Source organism: Stegostoma tigrinum, chromosome 16, assembly GCF_030684315.1.
Source record: "Stegostoma tigrinum isolate sSteTig4 chromosome 16, sSteTig4.hap1, whole genome shotgun sequence".
Lineage (NCBI taxonomy): Eukaryota > Metazoa > Chordata > Chondrichthyes > Orectolobiformes > Stegostomatidae > Stegostoma > Stegostoma tigrinum.
The window spans coordinates 19012521-19030580 of record NC_081369.1 but is presented as its reverse complement, the minus strand read 5'-3'; the positions used below and the strand labels follow the sequence as shown (position 1 = coordinate 19030580).

Here is an 18060-nt window from a genome sequence, read left to right as displayed (position 1 = left end):
CCACGTCCTGAGTAAGGAAACCCTCCTGAACACACTGACAAAAACGGCTCCATCCAAACCATCTGCACTAAGGAGGTTCCAACCTAAGGAGGTTGGGAAAGTTGAAGTCACCTATAACAACAACCCTGCTATGTTTGCACTTTTCAACAATCTGCCGGCCAATGAGTTCTTCGATCTCCCTACTGCTATTTGGAGGTCTGTCGAAAACCCCCAATGAGGTGACTGCTCCCTTGCTGTTCCTAACTTCCACCCATACTGACTCAGTCGACACACCTTCCTCAGCAACCTTCATTTCTCTTGCTGTGTTGCACTCTCTGATTAGCAACGCTACACCCCCTCCTCTTTTCCCCCCTTCCTGTTCTTTTTAAATGCTCTAAACCCTGGAACATCTAGCAACCATTCCTGCCCCTGTGAAACCCATGTCTCCGTTAAGGCCACAACATCGTAGTCCCAAGTACTGATCCACTCTTATTTCTGACACTCCTTGCGTTAAAGCAGACACATTTTAACCGATCCCTTCATTCCATCACATGCAAAACCTTCCTGGTAGATTCACTGCATCCTGCCACTGCCTCATCTACTACTACGCCCCCTCCCCCCTCAGATGTGTAGCTCTGGTTCCCACCCCCCTGATTGCACAATGTTCAGCACCATTTGTGACTCCTCAGATACTGAAGCAGTCCATGTTCAAATGCAATAAGACCTGCAAAATACTCAGGCTTGGGCAGACAAGTGGCAAGTAATAATCAAACCACACAAATGCCAAATAATGACCATCTCCAATAAGTGACAATCTAAGCACCACCTCTCAACATTCAATGGCATTACCATCACTGAATTCCCCACTATCAACATCCTAGGGAGTTACCAATGATCAGAAACACAACTAGTCTCACCATAAAAATCAGTGGCTAGGTATACTGCAGCAAGTTACACACCTCCTGAATTTCCAAAGCCTACATAACATCAAGGCACAGATCAGGAGTTTGATGGAATACTTGTCACTTTTCTGGATGGATAAGGCTCCAATAACACTCAAGAAACTTGACACTATCAGGACAAAGCAGTCTGCTTAATTGGCATCACATCCACATGTATCCACTCCCTCCAGCATCCCCCACCTCGTCAGCATTGGTGTGTATTATCTACAAGGTACACTGCAGAAATTCAAAGCTCCTTAGACAGCACCTCCCAAACTCTTAATGACTAACATCTAGAAGGACAAGGGCAGCAGATACATGGGAGCGCCACCATCTGTAAGCTCCTCTCCAAGCCACTTACCATTCCTGACTTGGAAATATATAGCTATTCCTTCAATGTCGCTGGGTCAAAATCCTGGGGAATTTCCTCCCTGACAGCATTGTGGGTCTACCTACAGCACATGGACTGCAACATTTCAAGAAGGCAGCTCATGACCACCTTCTCAAGAGCAACTAGGGATAGGCAATAAATGCTGGCCAGCCAGCAACACCTATGTCCCACAAGAGAATAAATAAAGAAAAACACGGTCCATGCTGGGTTCTGGAGCTAGCCTTAGGATTCCCAATGTTTTCTGACATTTTCTCCAAAGCAGAGATGTTATAGATGTTATAGAACATGCAGAGATACTATCTGTCCTGGCAAAAATCTGGGCCTTCGCATTTATAGAACAAACAGGATGATACTTCTAAAACTGAAGACTAAAAGATTACAATTGTTTCATATGAAACATTGAAAAGTATGAAGGAGTTGGAGAGCTTCCTGGGTTTTGATCTTGTATTCCCATTTCCCTGAAGATTACATGGGTATAAAGTATATGTATTGTGATTCATTAGACTGTACAACTCTAGAGGATAGTTGGGACAGTTTTTGTTTTTCTCCCTGTTCATTACTTTGTGACTACGAGATACATTGTAGCACATTTAAAAACTGGTTTCAATTAATCATATTTCCTAATCATAGTCAGGTGGGATATTATCTGTTTTTCTTTACGTTTCAGGCCCTGACATCGTGGAGAATATTTCTGTTCCCTGTTCGACTCCCAGTCAAGGTAAGCTCTGGATAGTTCTCAATGCTGTTTTCCTGACTTCACTTCACACTTCAGAAAATGTTTAAACTATACGGCCAAAGGTAATCAATTCGCTGAAGACTGCTTTATTTTGAGGTGCCACATGTTGATGTAATAGTGACAGTCTTCATGTGAATCTTCCTCAAATTGCCACATATAAAGGGCTTTCAGGATGCTACAAGACCCAATTACATGTTCTAAGATGGTCTTCATCACACATTTACGTGCCAACCTAAACTATTGCAGTTGGGAGAGGGGTCAGCCAGGTTTTGTTGTGTTATATCTTTCTACAGTCATGAAATATCCAACAAGATGAGTGTGAATATGCTTAGAATCTGACAGACTGGCCTTGTGCTTGACAGAAAACCAACATGTGGAAACATATTATGTATAAAAATGCACATTTTCAGTCCACTGATGCGCGCGCGCGCACACACACACACACACACACACACACACACACACACACACACACACACACACACACACACACCCGCCAGGGTCAACGTGGGGTTTGCGCAGATGGATGCCAAGTCTCTTAGTTTCAAGGACCTCTCTCTGTTCATTGGGTCAATGGCTACAGCAAGTTTATTCACCCCACATGCCCCTCTCCATATCTCCCAAACTCCTTCCATGTCTTCAAACATCTTTTGTGACTCCTCCAAACTTCATGCATAAGACCATATGAAATAGGATCAGAAGCAGGCCATTTAGCCCATCGATTCTCCTCCACCATTTGTTGATCTGATAATCCTCGACATAATTCTACATGCCCTGTCACCCAGGATCCAATATGAGCTAAACTCACAAAGACACAAAAGCAGATGGATAATAATGATAAGAGCAGGAGGACACCGTAAGGCCTGATGTACAACACAATTCATTAAAGCTGATCTCAGGCTTTGGCTCCCTTTCCCACCCTCTTCCTCACTCAAGCGGGTGGACATTGCAGAGATTAACGCTTTGAATGTGTAAACTGATGGGATGGAGCACAAGGTGGTCACCTTTTGCGGTTCTTGGAGGAAGAGGGAAGCAGTGAGGGCAGAACCGTGGGAAACAGGTTGGACATGGTTGAGAACCACAATGGAGGCCAGACCATGGTGGGACAGGATTTCCAGTTAAAGGAAAAGGAAGACATGTTGTAAGTACCCCAGTGGAAATTGGCATGATTGGAACAGATATGACGGAAACAGGGTGGAAGCAGGATTTAGTCAAGGTAACTGTAATAATTGGTGGGTTTGTCATCAATATTGGTGGACAGCCTATCCTCAGAAATGGGAACAATAAAGTCAAGGAAGGGAAGAATCAAAGATGGGTAAGGTGAAGGTGAAAAAGGAATGAAAATTTTAAGCAAAACATATTAAATTTTCCAATTCCAGATGAGAGCAGGAAGCAACAGTGCTTCTACAGTATTTTGTTTTTTTAAAGTTTAAAACTACTTGCTTCTTTTATAAGCTCACAGGATTGTGAATCAAACATGCAATTATTCAAGCACCAACTGAAGAGTCTAACTACTTTTGAATTCTCCTAAATCTATCAGAGTAAACAAACAATTATTCAAGAACAACTCCAAGGAAACATAACACAATAAAATGGTCATAAAACGGACCATAAAAATGGTCAAACAAAGCATAAATTCTCTTGACAGCCGTGTAAATAATCTTTGCTGTGTCAAATTTATTGTTGGGGCCTGGAACTCAGTCAAGCATTCATAATCAGATCCATTGCACAAAACATAACTTCAAGCTGAACACATTGGAATCTTTTGAGATAACAAGGTGTAGAGCTGGATGAACACAGCAGGCCAAATAGCTTCAGAGGAGCAGGAAAGCTGACATTTTCAGATCTGGACCCTTCTTCGGAAACGTCAGCTTTCCTGCTCCTCTGATGCTGCTCGGCCTGCCGTGTTCATCCAGTTCTACACCTTGTTATCTCAGATTCTCCAACATCAGCACTTCCTACTATCTTGGAATCTTTTGAGTTATCTGAACAAATGGCTACCCATCTGGCCAGTTTTTTTTCCCCAAAGGCTTAGCAGAGAGACCTTTGATTAAAGATTTCAAGCACCTGACCTGTTCAAAGACTCAATAAATTTTTGGACTTTAATGTAAAAATCAAGAGACAGAATAGACTTGATACATTAATGTGTGATATCAAATATTGTTCAACGCATAATAGCCATGGACCGACTGTGTCAGATCTCACTGGAATACAGCACTGGAAATCAAGCCCCATTGTTCTCAGTTATCATTAAAGTAAACATTTTAAAATAAGAACAAAAAACTCCCCAATTTTATCTGATTTTCAGACTCAGGTTGATAGGAAGCATAGACCAATTTTCTATACTTAGGAAGAATTCCTTTTTATTACAAGCAATTAGACTCTAGCTGCAGTTAAACAGTTATAATCCATATAACACTGCAACTGATCCAATGGATCAGATCTAAGATCCACAGGCCTGCCACATCAACTCATGAATGGTGCAATCTTCAGCCAGAAGTGCCAAGTGGATGATCCATCTCGGTCCCCTCCAATGCTCCCCAGCATTACAGATACCAGTCTTCAACCAACTGGATTTGTTTCATGTGATATCAAGAAACAGTTGGATACTGCAAAGGTTATGGGCCTTGACAACATTCTAGCAATAGTACTGAAGACCAGTGCGCCAGAACTTGCCGTTCCCTTAGCCAAGCTGTTCCAGTCCAGTTACAACACTGGTATCTACCCAACAATGTGGAAAATTGCCCAAGTGTGTCCTGTACACAAAAACAGGACAAATCCAACCTAGTCAATTGCTGCCCCATCAATCTCAGTGCTGAATAGGTGCTGCTTGATGGTGATAACCTGCTCAGTGATGCCCAGTTTGGGTTCCGCAGGGCCACTCAGCTCCTGACCTCATTACAGCCTTGGTTCAAATGTGGAATTCCAGAAGTGAGGTGAGATGAGAGTGACAGCCTTTGACATCATGGTTGCTTTTGACCAAGTAGGGCATCAAGGAGCCAGGACAAAGCAACCCATGTATTGGCATTACATCCATAAGCATCCACTCCCTCCACCACTGATGCTCAATAACAGAGTGTGCACTATTTACAATATGCACTGCAGAAACTCACCAAAGATCATCAGACAGCATCTTCCAAATCCACCGTCACTTCCATCTAGAAGGACAAGGGTACCAGCTCTATGGGGAGACCACCACCTTCAATTTTGCCTGCAAGCCACTCATTATCCTGACTTGGATATATGTCACCATTCCTTCACCGATGCTGGGTCAGAATCCTGGAATTTCCTCCCTAATGGCATTGTAGGTCTACCCACAGCAGCTGGACTGCAGCAAGAAGGCAGCTCACCACCACCTCCTCAAGGGCAACTAGGGATGGGCAAGAAATGCTGGCCAGCCAGCATCCCATAACAAATAGGAGAAAAAAAGACACTGCAAATTAAAACTCGAATGCCCTTATCAAATCCCCTTAAATACACAAACCAGGTGATGGGCAGAGAAAAACTGGAAGGTGTATTGGTGGGTTCTGTTCAGTGGATTGTTGAGATGACCTTCATGACTCACATGTTGGTCAGAGCATTGCTTTTCAGTCATTTAGATGCTTCCACTGGTTTGCAAGAGACAAGGTGGCTGGTTCATTTTTAAAAAGGGTTCTGACTTATCAGTTAGAAGTTACAGTTTACAGGTGGGAAATGAACTGGTTTTCTTCAGATTTAACATGAATTTTGATTGCAAAGAGACAGCTCCTGTGCTAGTGAAGAACAAAAACAATCTTTTTCCTATCTTGATCCAGCCCCAAGCTGTTGAGTTACCTGAGAGCCAACCACACTATCGTTGGTAAGCAGAAGACTTCTGTCATCGATATTGGTGACTCAGCTCTAAATCATCTGCAATCACTTCAATTACTACTTGATCAACAGCTGTTTACAAAATGCTTGCTATTAATGTTAGATTACTTGCTTTTCAAAGTATGTAGCAATCCTTACAATACTGGTTTTAAAACAGTTCTTTCTCATTTCAGTCTACAATTTTAAAAGCACTAAAATAAAAAGACAATGTCTTTACAATTGCAAAAAGTGCTGTAATGCATCTTTTACAATGCTGGCCAATTTCACAGTCAATTATCTTTTCTGGGCAGAGTCCTCTAACAAATAAACATCTTAAATACATACTTAACTATTTGCTAATTGTTGATCATTTATGACATTCACAATTAGCAACAGGCTCCTCCCAAGGTTCATGAAGTAATTGACCTTATGAGTTTCATATAGGCTTCAGGGACTTACTGCTTCACTGAAGATTTCAAACTCAGGAAAATTTGAAATTGAGGTAGATGTTTAGAACGGGTGTGTATTTATGGTAGTCAAAATGGCAGCCAGTGGAATTCAGTTGGGAATTTAAGTTTTCAGTGCAGAGCCACCATCTGTGTTATTTTTGGTCAGTTTCAGGGAAGCAAAATCCAGCCTTAATCAGAAATAAAAAAAGAAGAGATGAATTAACAAATTGAACATAGTTCCTTGTTGCAATGGGAATAGACAGGCTGGGAAAAACTTGGCTGTGTTTTCTTAATGTGTAAAGTTCTGATGTATTATGAATTAATCACTCAGTGAATTTACTTAAAATGCTTTTTAAGTAATTTTTAGCATGATGAAACTATGGATGAATTCTTGACACTGTGGACCAATTTTACCCTTTGAGTCACAAACCTTTCAAATTTCCCACACTGGGAATAGTGTGCTCTCAATTCCTTTGGGGTTGTGTGATATTCAGTAATAAAAGTTCCTTTATATGTCTAGGCGGATTTTGAATCTAGCTCAGCCTTTGTAATTCTTAAAGGGATGTGGCTGTAAAAGTACTCAAACTGAGTGATTGGGGTTTTGCCCATAGCCACCATACAAAAGCTTTATACCTTCCACCCCAACCTTCAGTTCACCTGGGCCATCTCCAGCACATCCCTCACCTTCCTGGACCTCTCAGTCTCCATCTCAGGCAACCAGCTTGTAACTGATGTCCATTTCAAGCCCACCGACTCCCACAGCTACCTAGAGTACACCTCCTCCCACCCACCCTCCTGCAAAAATTCCATCCCCTATTCCCAATTCCTCCGCCTCCACCGCATCTGCTCCCACGATAAGACATTCCACTCCCGCACATCCCAGATGTCCAAGTTCTTCCAGGACCGCAACTTTCCCCCCACAGTGATCGAGAACGCCCTTGACCGCGTCTCCGGTATTTCCCACAACATGTCCCTCACACCCCGCCCCCACCACAACCGCCCAAAGAGGATCCCCCTCGTTCTCACACACCACCCCACCAACCTCCGGATACAACGCATCATCCTCCGACACTTCCGCCATCTACAATCCAACCCCACCACCGAAGACATTTTTCCATCCCCACCCCTGTCTGCTTTCCGGAGAGACCACTCTCTCCATGACTCCCTTGTTCACTCCACGCTGCCCTCCAACCCCACCACACCCGGCACCTTCCCCTGCAACTGCAGGAAATGCTACACTTGCCCCCACACCTCCCCCATCACCCCCATCCCAGGCCCCAAGATGACATTCCACATTAAGCAGAGGTTTACCTGCACATCTGCCAATGTGGTATACTGCATCCACTGTACCCGGTGTGGCTTCCTCTACATTGGGGAAACCAAGCGGAGGCTTGGAGACCGCTTTGCAGAACACCTCCGCTCAGTTTGCAACAAACTACTGCACCTCCCAGTCGCAAACCATTTCCACTCCCCCTCCCATTCTTTAGATGACATGTCCATCATGGGCCTCCTGCAGTGCCACAATGATGCCACACGAAGGTTGCAGGAACAGCAACTCATATTCCGCCTGGGAACCCTGCAGGCTAATGGTATCAATGTGGACTTCACCAGTTTCAAAATCTCCCCTTCCCCAACTGCATCCCTAAACCAGCCCAGTTCGTCCCCTCCCCCCACTGCATCACACAACCAGCCCAGCTCTTCCCCTCCACCCACTGTATCCCAAAACCAGTCCAACCTGTCTCTGCCTCCCTAACCTGTTCTTCCTCTCACCCATCCCTTCCTCCCACCCCAAGCCGCACCCCCATCTACCTACTAACCTCATCCCACCTCCTTGACCTGTCCGTCTTCCCTGGACTGACCTATCCCCTCCCTACCTCCCCACCTACACTTTCTCCACCTATCTTCTTTTCTCTCCATCTTTGGTCCGCCTCCCCCTCTCTCCCTATTTATTCCAGTTCCCTCCCCCCATCCCCCTCTCTGATGAAGGGTCTAGGCCCGAAACGTCAGCTTTTGTGCTCCTGAGATGCTGCTTGGCCTGCTGTGTTCATCCAGCCTCACATTTTGTTGTCTTGGATTCTCCAGCATCTGCAGTTCCCATTATCTCTGATACCTTGGAGAGGCTCTGGGCTCCTGTCAAGTTTGGAAATTCTACCTTTGTTGACTTCAATGCTTCTAAAAATGTTCTTTTACTGCTTTGGGTAACGTATTTGGAAAAGCTAGTTAATGTCTTGGCAACTATTTGGGTCATGTTTGAAAAATACTACTCACTATACAGTACGTGTTAGTATGATCTAGTTATTCACCTGTAGATTTGTATGATAGGAGCTTCAACATTAAAAAATAGAAACTGCTGGAAACATGAGCAATTTCAACAGAATCTACAAGGTGAAAATGTATTGATATTTTGTCACAATGGACATAGTTAGGGAAGAATCTGATTCCTAATCTCACAAAATGATAGTTGTCATGGTCACCATTAATGAGACAAGTTTTATTGATTGAATTTGAATTCCATTAGCCACCGCAGTTGAATTTGAACCCAAATCCCACAGAACATTTACAGAAATAACTGAAAAAGACACAAGTCTGGCAGCATCTGTGGAAAGAAAGTAGAGTTAACGTTTCAGGTCCGGTGGTCCTTGAGCCTTTCTAGCAAGTTTTGCTGGAAAATGTTTTGCCGTTTTTGCTTCTGATTTCCAGTATTCACAGTTCTTTTTCCCCCTCGAACGTTATCCTGAAGGTCAGAACTGTTGGCACATTACCAGACATTATTTCCCTATTTAGCAACAGAAATGTTTGGCATGTCAGCCTCACCAGTTTTGGAGCTTAGGAGCAGCCTTCGACCTTGTACAAGTTATCAACAACAGATCACAGATGATCGAATGAATTCATTCTCCCTAAAATGGTGATTTAGCAACTGTGGACTTTCTAACTTGCAAACATTATGGGAGTGCTAATAGGACACCTTCACCTTGAGGTATCATATGTCTTCCTGACCTCCACTAAATCAGCTGGGATGGAAAAGCTCAGGAATACCAAAACAAGAACAGACATTGCTGGAGAAACTCAGCAGACCTGGCAGCCTCCATGGAGAGAAAGCAGAGTTAATGTTTCAGTCCAGTGATTTATGTTTTGGATTTCCAGCGTTCGTAGTTCTTTTTGTTTTAGCCCAGCAATACTGTTCACTTTCCTGCTGAGCTTGGGGGCTGAGCACCATTTCATGGAGGTTTTAAGAGTGTGTGTCCTGGGCAACCCTCCTGATATCATCAATTTGAAGCAATTAATAGCTATTTTAACTGCTTAGCTCGCTAATTTCATTTACCAGCCAAGTTCTCCCCTGAAAAGGGGCAGAGACAAAATTTGCTGGCTGTTGCTACATAAACACTGGCAGCTTTCCAAGGCCACTCCTTGACACCAGGTTGAGGAGAGGTGGGAATTGCAACAAGCTCTTGAGTGGGATGAGTGCGGTACAGCATCTGGACTTTGCTGCAGGGATTGGAGAAACAGCCCTTTGTCTCGTGGCCTCACGGAACAATGTTTAATGTGTCACTCTTCAAACTTAGCAGATGCCTTGCTCAGTCAACAGTTACATATCATTGGACTCCAATGTGTTTGTATCGTGAGGCTTCTACCCGAGTCAAGTGAGCACCTTTGGCCTTCTCAGAAGTGGAAATGGGTCTTAAATTATCAGAAGTTCGTTTAACTATGCAGTCACTCCCCTAACCCTTCAGGAAGGCTGGTCAAAATTTTCCTTTTTCCAATCAGTCATTAAGTGACTACAAAGATGTACTTGGCTTCAGAAAGTTGTATGTCAAAAAAAAGCAGTTTGGACAATAAGGCACTGTATAAACTACAAAGACCAATAGCTAGTGACAATAATTATTAAGGCTTAATATTAATAGTAATATGCATGATTATTGGTAGATTTGTAGTGTGCATGCATAGTGCTAACTGTTCAGATTACCAACTATCGTAAACATGTTGCATCTATCCTGCAAAAGCTCAGTGTCTAAAACACAAGGAAGATATTTCAAAACGTGGCAGTTTGTTGGAGGGGCCCTGCTCTCGAGTCATTTTCAATACAAGGGTAGCTCGAGGCAAATGGCAGTTAGGAGCAGTTAATCGGCCCTTCTCCCGCACCAACCAACTGCCCTGGTGCACTGACGGAAACATGACCAGCCTGAGAGGAGTAGGCAATGGCCTGTGAGAGGCAGACAAGCGAACCAGCCTTCGCAAAATACTCTTCATGCTGCCATTTCAAAACAGCCGCAGTGCACTTTCAGTTCCCTGGTAAAAGCCTGGCAGATGTGGACGGTTTCTTTTTAACCTCTCCCTTACGTAGCAGCAGCTCAGGAAGCGGTCCTATGTCTTTCCACTGGGATGGTGACTGCACCTCCAGCCACCCCTCAAAGTCAGGCTTGGCCTGAATCTGTGCAGAGTTGGGATCATTGGGTTTGGGACCCAGAAACTATGCCAACGCCATGGTCCAAACCCCAGGCTGAAAATGCAGAGTTTGTAGCCACCTGTTTGTGTGGAGGATAATTGATTGCTCAGTTGGGTCATTGAAATGCTTGTGGCACTGACCCCATGTCCTGCATGATTCTTTAGGCTTTGACATAGTCCACCACCTCCTTCAGGTTTCCATCATCATCTGCTTTTGCACCTTCATGCCCATTGAGTTGAACAGGACATGCCTATTTGTATTCATCAGCTCCATAAGGAACATCAGTTTCAGAATCAAGATGCTATTGCCTGTATAAGAGGGTGATTAATCTTTATGGGTAACTGCTCATCAAATTCAATGAGATTCTTCAAACGTTGAAGTAAAGGGTTCATTGATTTTTTTTTAAAAAGCATAATAAAGATAATAGTTGATGATTCATATTTTACATTAAACACTGAAAGAACTGAGGATGCTGGAAATCACAAAACAAAAAACAGAAGTTGCTGGAAAAGCTCAGCAATCCCGGCAGCATCTGTGCAGAGAAATCAGAGTTAATGTTTTGGGTCCAGTGACTCTTCCTCAGATCAAATATATTACAGTTTGACTGACCAAACCGAAATGAATCCAAACACGTGTTACAAGCTGTCACTTTGTATATATTTATTTCACTTTGTCCATGCAACAGTAAATGCACATCTTCATTACATGATTATACCAACTGCTTTAGTAAAGCTTATTGTAAGGAAAATTTAATTTAAATTTTCAATAACTTCAGTTAGTAGGTTGGTTTTTCCACTATCAAACTTAATTTCAGTTCAACTGACACAATCAGTCTTGCGAGAGATAATGGGAACTGCAGATGCTGGAGAATCCAAGATAATAAAGTGTGAAGCTGGATGAACACAGCAGGCCAAGTAGCATCTAGGAGCACAAAAGCTGATGTTTCAGGCCTAGACCCTTCATCAGAGAGGGGGATAGGGTGAGGGTTCTGGAATAAATAGGGAGAGGGGGGAGGCAGACCGAAGATGGAGAGAAAAGAAGATAGGTGGAGAGGAGAGTATAGGTGGGGAGGTAGGGAGGGGGTAGGTCAGTCCAGGAAAGACGGACAGGTCAGGGAGGTGGGATGAGGTTAGTAGGTAGGAAATGGAGGTGCAGCTTGGGGTGGGAGGAAGGGATGGGTGAGAGGAAGAACAGGTTAGGGAGGCAGAGACAGGCTGGGCTGGTTGTGTGATGCAGTGGGGGGAGGGGACGAACTGGGCTGGTTTTGGGATGCGGTGGGGGAAGGGGAGATTTTGAAGCTGGTGAAGTCCACATTGATACCATTGGGCTGCAGGGTTCCCAAGCGGAATATGAGTTGCTGTTCCTGCAACCTTCGGGTGGCATCATTGTGGCACTGCAGGAGGCCCATGATGGACATGTCATCTGAAGAATGGGAGGGGGAGTTGAAATGGTTCGTGACTGGGAGGTGCAGTTGTTTATTGCAAACCGAGCTGCTCCCACGATGAGGTATTCCACTCCCGCACATCCCAGATGTCCAAGTTCTTCAAGGACCGCAACTTCCCCCCCACAGTGGTCGAGAACACCCTTGACCGCGTCTCCCGCATTTCCCGCAACACATTCCTCACACTCTGCCCCTGCCACAACCGCCCAAAGAGGATCTCCCTCGTTCTCACATACCACCCCACCAACCTCCGGATACAACGCATCATCCTCCGACACTTCCGCCATCTACAATCCGACCCCACCACCCAAGACATTTTTCCATCCCCTCCCCTGTCTGCTTTCCGGAGAGACCACTCTCTCCGTGACTCCCTTGTTCGCTCCACACTGCCCTCCAACCCCACCACACCCGGCACCTTCCCCTGCAACCGCAGGAAGTGCTACACTTGCCTCCACATCTCCTCCTTCACCCCTATCCCAGGCCCCAAGATGACCTTCCATATTAAGCAGAGGTTCACCTGCACATCTGCCAATGCGGTATACTGTATCCATTGTACCCGGTGTGGCTTCCTCTACATTGGGGAAACCAAGCGGAGGCTTGGGGACCGCTTTGCAGAACACCTCCGCTCGGTTTACAATAAATAACTGCACCTCGCAGTCGCGAACCATTTCAACTCCCCCTCCCATTCTTTAGATGACATGTCCATCATGGGCCTCCTGCAGTGCCACAATGATGCCACCTGAAAGTTGCAGGAACAGCAACTCATATTCCGCTTGGGAACCCTGCAGCCCAATGGTATCAATGTGGACTTCACCAGCTTCAAAATCTCCCCTTGCCCCACCGCATCCCAAAACCAGCCCAGTTCGTCCCCTCCCCCCACTGCACCACACAACCAGCCCAGCCTGTCTCTGCCTCCCTAACCTGTTCTTCCTCTCACCCATCCCTTCCTCCCACCCCAAGCTGCACCTCCATTCCCTACCTACTAACCTCATCCCACCTCCTTGACCTGTCCGTCTTCCCTGGACTGACCTATCCCCTCTCTACCTCCCCACCTATACTCTCCTCTCCACCTATCTTCTTTTCTCTCCATCTTTGGTCCGCCTCCCCCTCTCTCCCTATTTATTCCAGAACCCTCACGCCATCCCCCTCTCTGATGAAGGGTCTAGGCCCGAAACGTCAGCTTTTGTGCTCCTGAGATGCTGCTTGGCCTGCTGTGCTCATCCAGCTTCACACTTTATTATCAGTCTTGCCTTGCTTTGTTATCTCAATATTTTTACTGTAGTTGCGTATAATTGTCGTATTTGTTTCTGAGTATTTACTGGCCCTAATCCTCCTTTGGCCATTATCTAGGGTCTGTCTAATTATCAATGGTAGGGGATAAACAACTGGTGATACTAAACAGAAAAGGCACATGTTTTACTTAACAAGGTAGTTTATTGCATGATAGCAATGGGTACAGTTTGCATTGCTTTGCTATGCATAATTACTTAGGACTATAAAGACAACATCTGTTCCTCTGAGGAACTCCTACAAATCTCAACTGCCTCCATTCACAGATTGTGTGACATCAGCACATCGGGCAGAGCGTACTGCAACATCAACATTAACTCCTTCAGAACCATTACCTTAATAATTGTGACTCCTCTGCATGAAACCGTTAATTATAATTTTGTCTTTGTTTCCATGCCATTTTGGCACCAACTCATTCTTCCACAGAAACCACAATTTTAAAAAGATAGTCCTGTTTTTGCAGAACTAAACATTGCCCATGTCTCCAGTATAACTCATTACAATTTCCTAAAAATCAGGAACCAGTGTCAAATAATACATATTAATTAAGTTCCCTTCTTAAATAGGTGATTGCTTTATGATTAACCTAGCAATAAAATAAGGCCAGTCTTCATTCAAAAGTTTAATGTAGTTTAAAATTCTCTCTTTAGCAATGGCTAAAAGCTAATATTACTACAACATAAAGAAAAATCAATAGCTGCTTTACAAATATTAACCCTCTATGAAGGAGTTAGAGTTCTTAGGGTTGAAGGGATCAAAGCGTATGGGGAGGAAGTAGAACAGGGTACTGAGTTAGAGGATCAGCCATGACTTTATGGAATGGTGGGTAGGCTTGAAAGGCCAAATTAGCATAGTCCAGCGTGTATTTTCTATGTTTTTAGGCTGTGACATATTGCTTTTCAGAAATATGCATGTTACAGCATGCATTTCCATAGGACTGAATGACACCTTGGCTTCAAACAGTATATTTAATTTTATTGGGTTTGCTAGATACCCCATTTTCTAACTGCCCAAAGTTCAAATTTGGAATCTCTTTCAGAATTCTCAATTGACTGTACTTCAGGTCATATCTTTGGCAGGCAAGTTACAAGACAAGGGCAATTTCTTTGTTCATTTAAATGTATCAGTGCTCTTGACCTTCCCTGGGACACACAGCCATTAAAACTTTATAATTAAAATGGTTCAGTCTTCAGAATGATCAGTTCAGATCGATGGGCCCCTTACTTTGCCTACCGCAAAATTCCCCAGGTGAAAATCAACACTGTTCTTTCCCTTGCAATATATCCAATGGTGTGAAGTAGTAAATTAATTTCAAGGAGATCAGGTCATATTTTTGTTTCTCCACACTCTTCCTCCTTTTTCTGCATGTATCATGATTAATTAGATTAATATAAGGCAATGCTGTTTCTATAAACAAATGACCTCACTCTTCATTTGTTTAGTTATCTACACACAAAATAAATATGAATCTTGAGTAGTATTAGCATGAGTTAGTAGCATTAGTGAAAAGCTCCACATGGTTATGTAGGTAGCTGATCCTGTAGCTGGTTAATGAGAGAATGATCCATTAGCTTAGAACCTCGTTTCCACCATTGTTTTAGCTTTCACATCTAATTAACATTCCTTCCTCTTGTTCTGATGTATGTTGCCTGCAGTCCTAACAACTCATGCATTTGCCTCTGCTCCTAGGTAGAAAGTTCTTTCAATTATTTGGAGATCAACGCAATCAATGCTGTCGACCACACTCAGGTGAACACATTAATCATAATTTGAAATCTTGCTATGCAAGCCTCCTATTAATACTGAATAATCTCTTAAACATAGCAACATGTTTAAGTTAAGTAATGAAAAAATAGAAAGGTGCTAAAATAAGACTTTTTTTGCAAGTCCTCAAAATGTGCAATGTATTTCATTTAAGAGTTGCAAGTTACCTCTATGTGATCCATTTGCTATCTTGTGTTTAACCTTCTATTTTCATTGGAGTTGTGAAAAGTTCTAAGAAGGTGTATGCTGAATGCTTGGTTAACATTGCTTGCACTTTCAGTTTACACATTATTGAAGGTAGAAAACACATTTTCATTGCTTATACTTGAAACTCTGTAATAACATTATATGATATGATGAATGAAGTAGGACCAATACAATGATCTACTGGGATTGGCTATCATTTAGAATGTTTTGCTATAATATTCTGAGCTTCAAGAATTGGTGCTGTTGCTATTCCTATCTGCTGAATTTCCCCAGTCAATACTTGATGCACTAAACTCATGCTGTTTGCAACACTGGCCATTTTCATGCAGTCTGGGTATGGATAGTTTTAGATGGTTGTTCTTAAAGGAAGGGAATTTGCACTTTGCTGTTAAAACTCTTGCAATACGAGAAATAGGTCCCTATAGTCTAGACATTAGTACCTATAGTCTTTGCTTTGCAGAACACCTCCGCTCAGTTCGTGGCAAACAACTGCACCTCCCAGTCGCAAACCATTTCCACTCCCCCTCCCATTCTCTTGATGGCATGTCCATCATGGGCCTCCTGCACTGCCACAATGATGCCACCCGAAGGTTGCAGGAACAGCAACTCATATTCCGCCTGGGAACCCTGCAGCCATATGGTATCAATGTGGACTTCACCAGTTTCGGGGTCTCCCCTTCCCCCGCTGCATCCCCGGAGCAGCCCGGTTCGTCCCCTCCCCCCACTGCACCACACAACCAGCCCAGCTCTTCCCCCCCACCCACTGCATCCCAGGACCGGTCCGGCCTGTCTCTGCCTCCCTGGCCGGTTCTTCCTCTCACCCATCCCTTCCTCCCACCCCAAGCCGCACCCCCAGCTACCTGCTGACCTCATCCCACCTCCTTGACCTGTCCGTCTTCCCTGGACTGACCTATCCCCTCCCTACCTCCCCACCTGCGCCCTCTCCACCTATCTTCTTTACTCTCCATCTTCGGTCCGCCTCCCCCTCTCTCCCTATTTATTCCAGTTCCCTCCCCCCATCCCCCTCTCTGATGAAGGGTCTAGGCCCGAAACGTCAGCTTTTGTGCTCCTGAGATGCTGCTTGGCCTGCTGTGTTCATCCAGCCTCACATTTTATTATCTTGGAATCTCCAGCATCTGCAGTTCCCATTATCTCCAGTACCTATAGTCTAGTGTGTGACAAGGTATGGAAGTTCACATTTATCTTTAAATGTTAATATAAATTGTTTTACAGACAAATAATGATGAGGATATGTGTGTGGGCTGCAGATACAGTTCTATTCACATACAGTGGTAGTCACTGTTGCAATTTATAGCCTTGTAAATTGTCTACTGCCTAGTTTACATCTCTACTTAATAATTATGTAATATGTTTAACAAGTACAGTTTTATTAGGTAAATCTGGTTGAAAATCAGACAATTAAGAGGCTCCAGTCCCCTTTATTACTGAGAGCAATGAAGGAGAAGCCATCCAAAATATTGCAGTTATTGTAGCCAGTTTCTAATTCCTGAGCTTTTTGGAGGGAAGAACATAACTTCGAGAGAAAGGTGGAGATTATGTCTCTGTCTCTTACAGCGCACAGTGGTGTGCAAAATTGAGTTACATCAAAGCTGTATGAGCATTATTATGATAAACCTGCTTGAACTAATTTAGAGTTTGGAAAAGCAACAGCATAACAGGCTCAACAGGTAAAATGGATTCTGAATTATGAGACCAAGTAAGTTACTATGCTCTAATTAACCACTTAAACCATCCTTTGACTTGCCTTCTTCCCTGTGGTGAAGGACTGCCTTCCAACAGGACATCAACCCAACATCAGTAGCAGGGGAAAAAAGCTATATGTATAATGGTGATGATGAAGGCTAATAAAAGCTCCAGGGATTCAAATGGCACTGTGACTCATAAGAACAGAATTTAAGTATTATATGGTTGGCACTGGAATTATGATCTTAAATGATATTTTTTATTATCTATTTTTGTGAATTTCTCAATGAAATAGTACTAGCTAAAAGTAGTGCTTAAATAGCAATCACATATAGTTAGAAATTTCTGTAATATTGTCATCAGAATTGTTAAAAGCAGTTCTTTCCCACAATATGAGTATTGGGCAACAAGATGCTTGCCAGCATTCCTGATTGCCCATGAGAAACTTGGGATGGTAAGCCACCTTCTTGAACCACTGCAGTCCGTATGGTGTCGGTATATCCATTGTGCTGTTTGAAAAGAATGTTCACATTTTTGACTCGGGGTCAGTGAAGGAGCTGATGCAAGCAGGGGTGGAATAAGGGAATTGTCTTGTGGTTAAACGATGGAATTACAAAAGAATTAGGAGCTTAATGGTTTTATTTTTATTGCCTTGAAGCATGTATGAAAATGCCAGTACTGTCTGGAGAATAATCAAACATAATATTGACTCAAAATAGATTCTATAAAGTAGAAGAATTAAGGATATGCATTGTTAGTCATCAAATTACAGACTTAGTCAAATATACAAGACTTCACCCAATAACAACTACACTCAATATGTTTTTCTTGGTACTCAAAAGTCAGAAGAAATGGGATTGTCTGCTATTTATAGCAAGCAAAATCA

At 43.5% G+C, this 18060-nt stretch overlaps 1 protein-coding gene across 1 annotated transcript in view; it reads left to right on the top strand.

Moving 5' to 3' along the window:
• The window catches only part of carmil2 (capping protein regulator and myosin 1 linker 2), a 175759-nt gene that overhangs the window by 24931 nt on the left and 132768 nt on the right, over positions 1 to 18060 (top strand). The window contains exons 3-4 of the mRNA XM_059651643.1: positions 1979 to 2029; positions 15189 to 15248. Coding sequence (XP_059507626.1) covers positions 1979 to 2029; positions 15189 to 15248 — 111 coding nt within the window. The remainder of the gene's footprint in view (positions 1 to 1978; positions 2030 to 15188; positions 15249 to 18060) is intronic.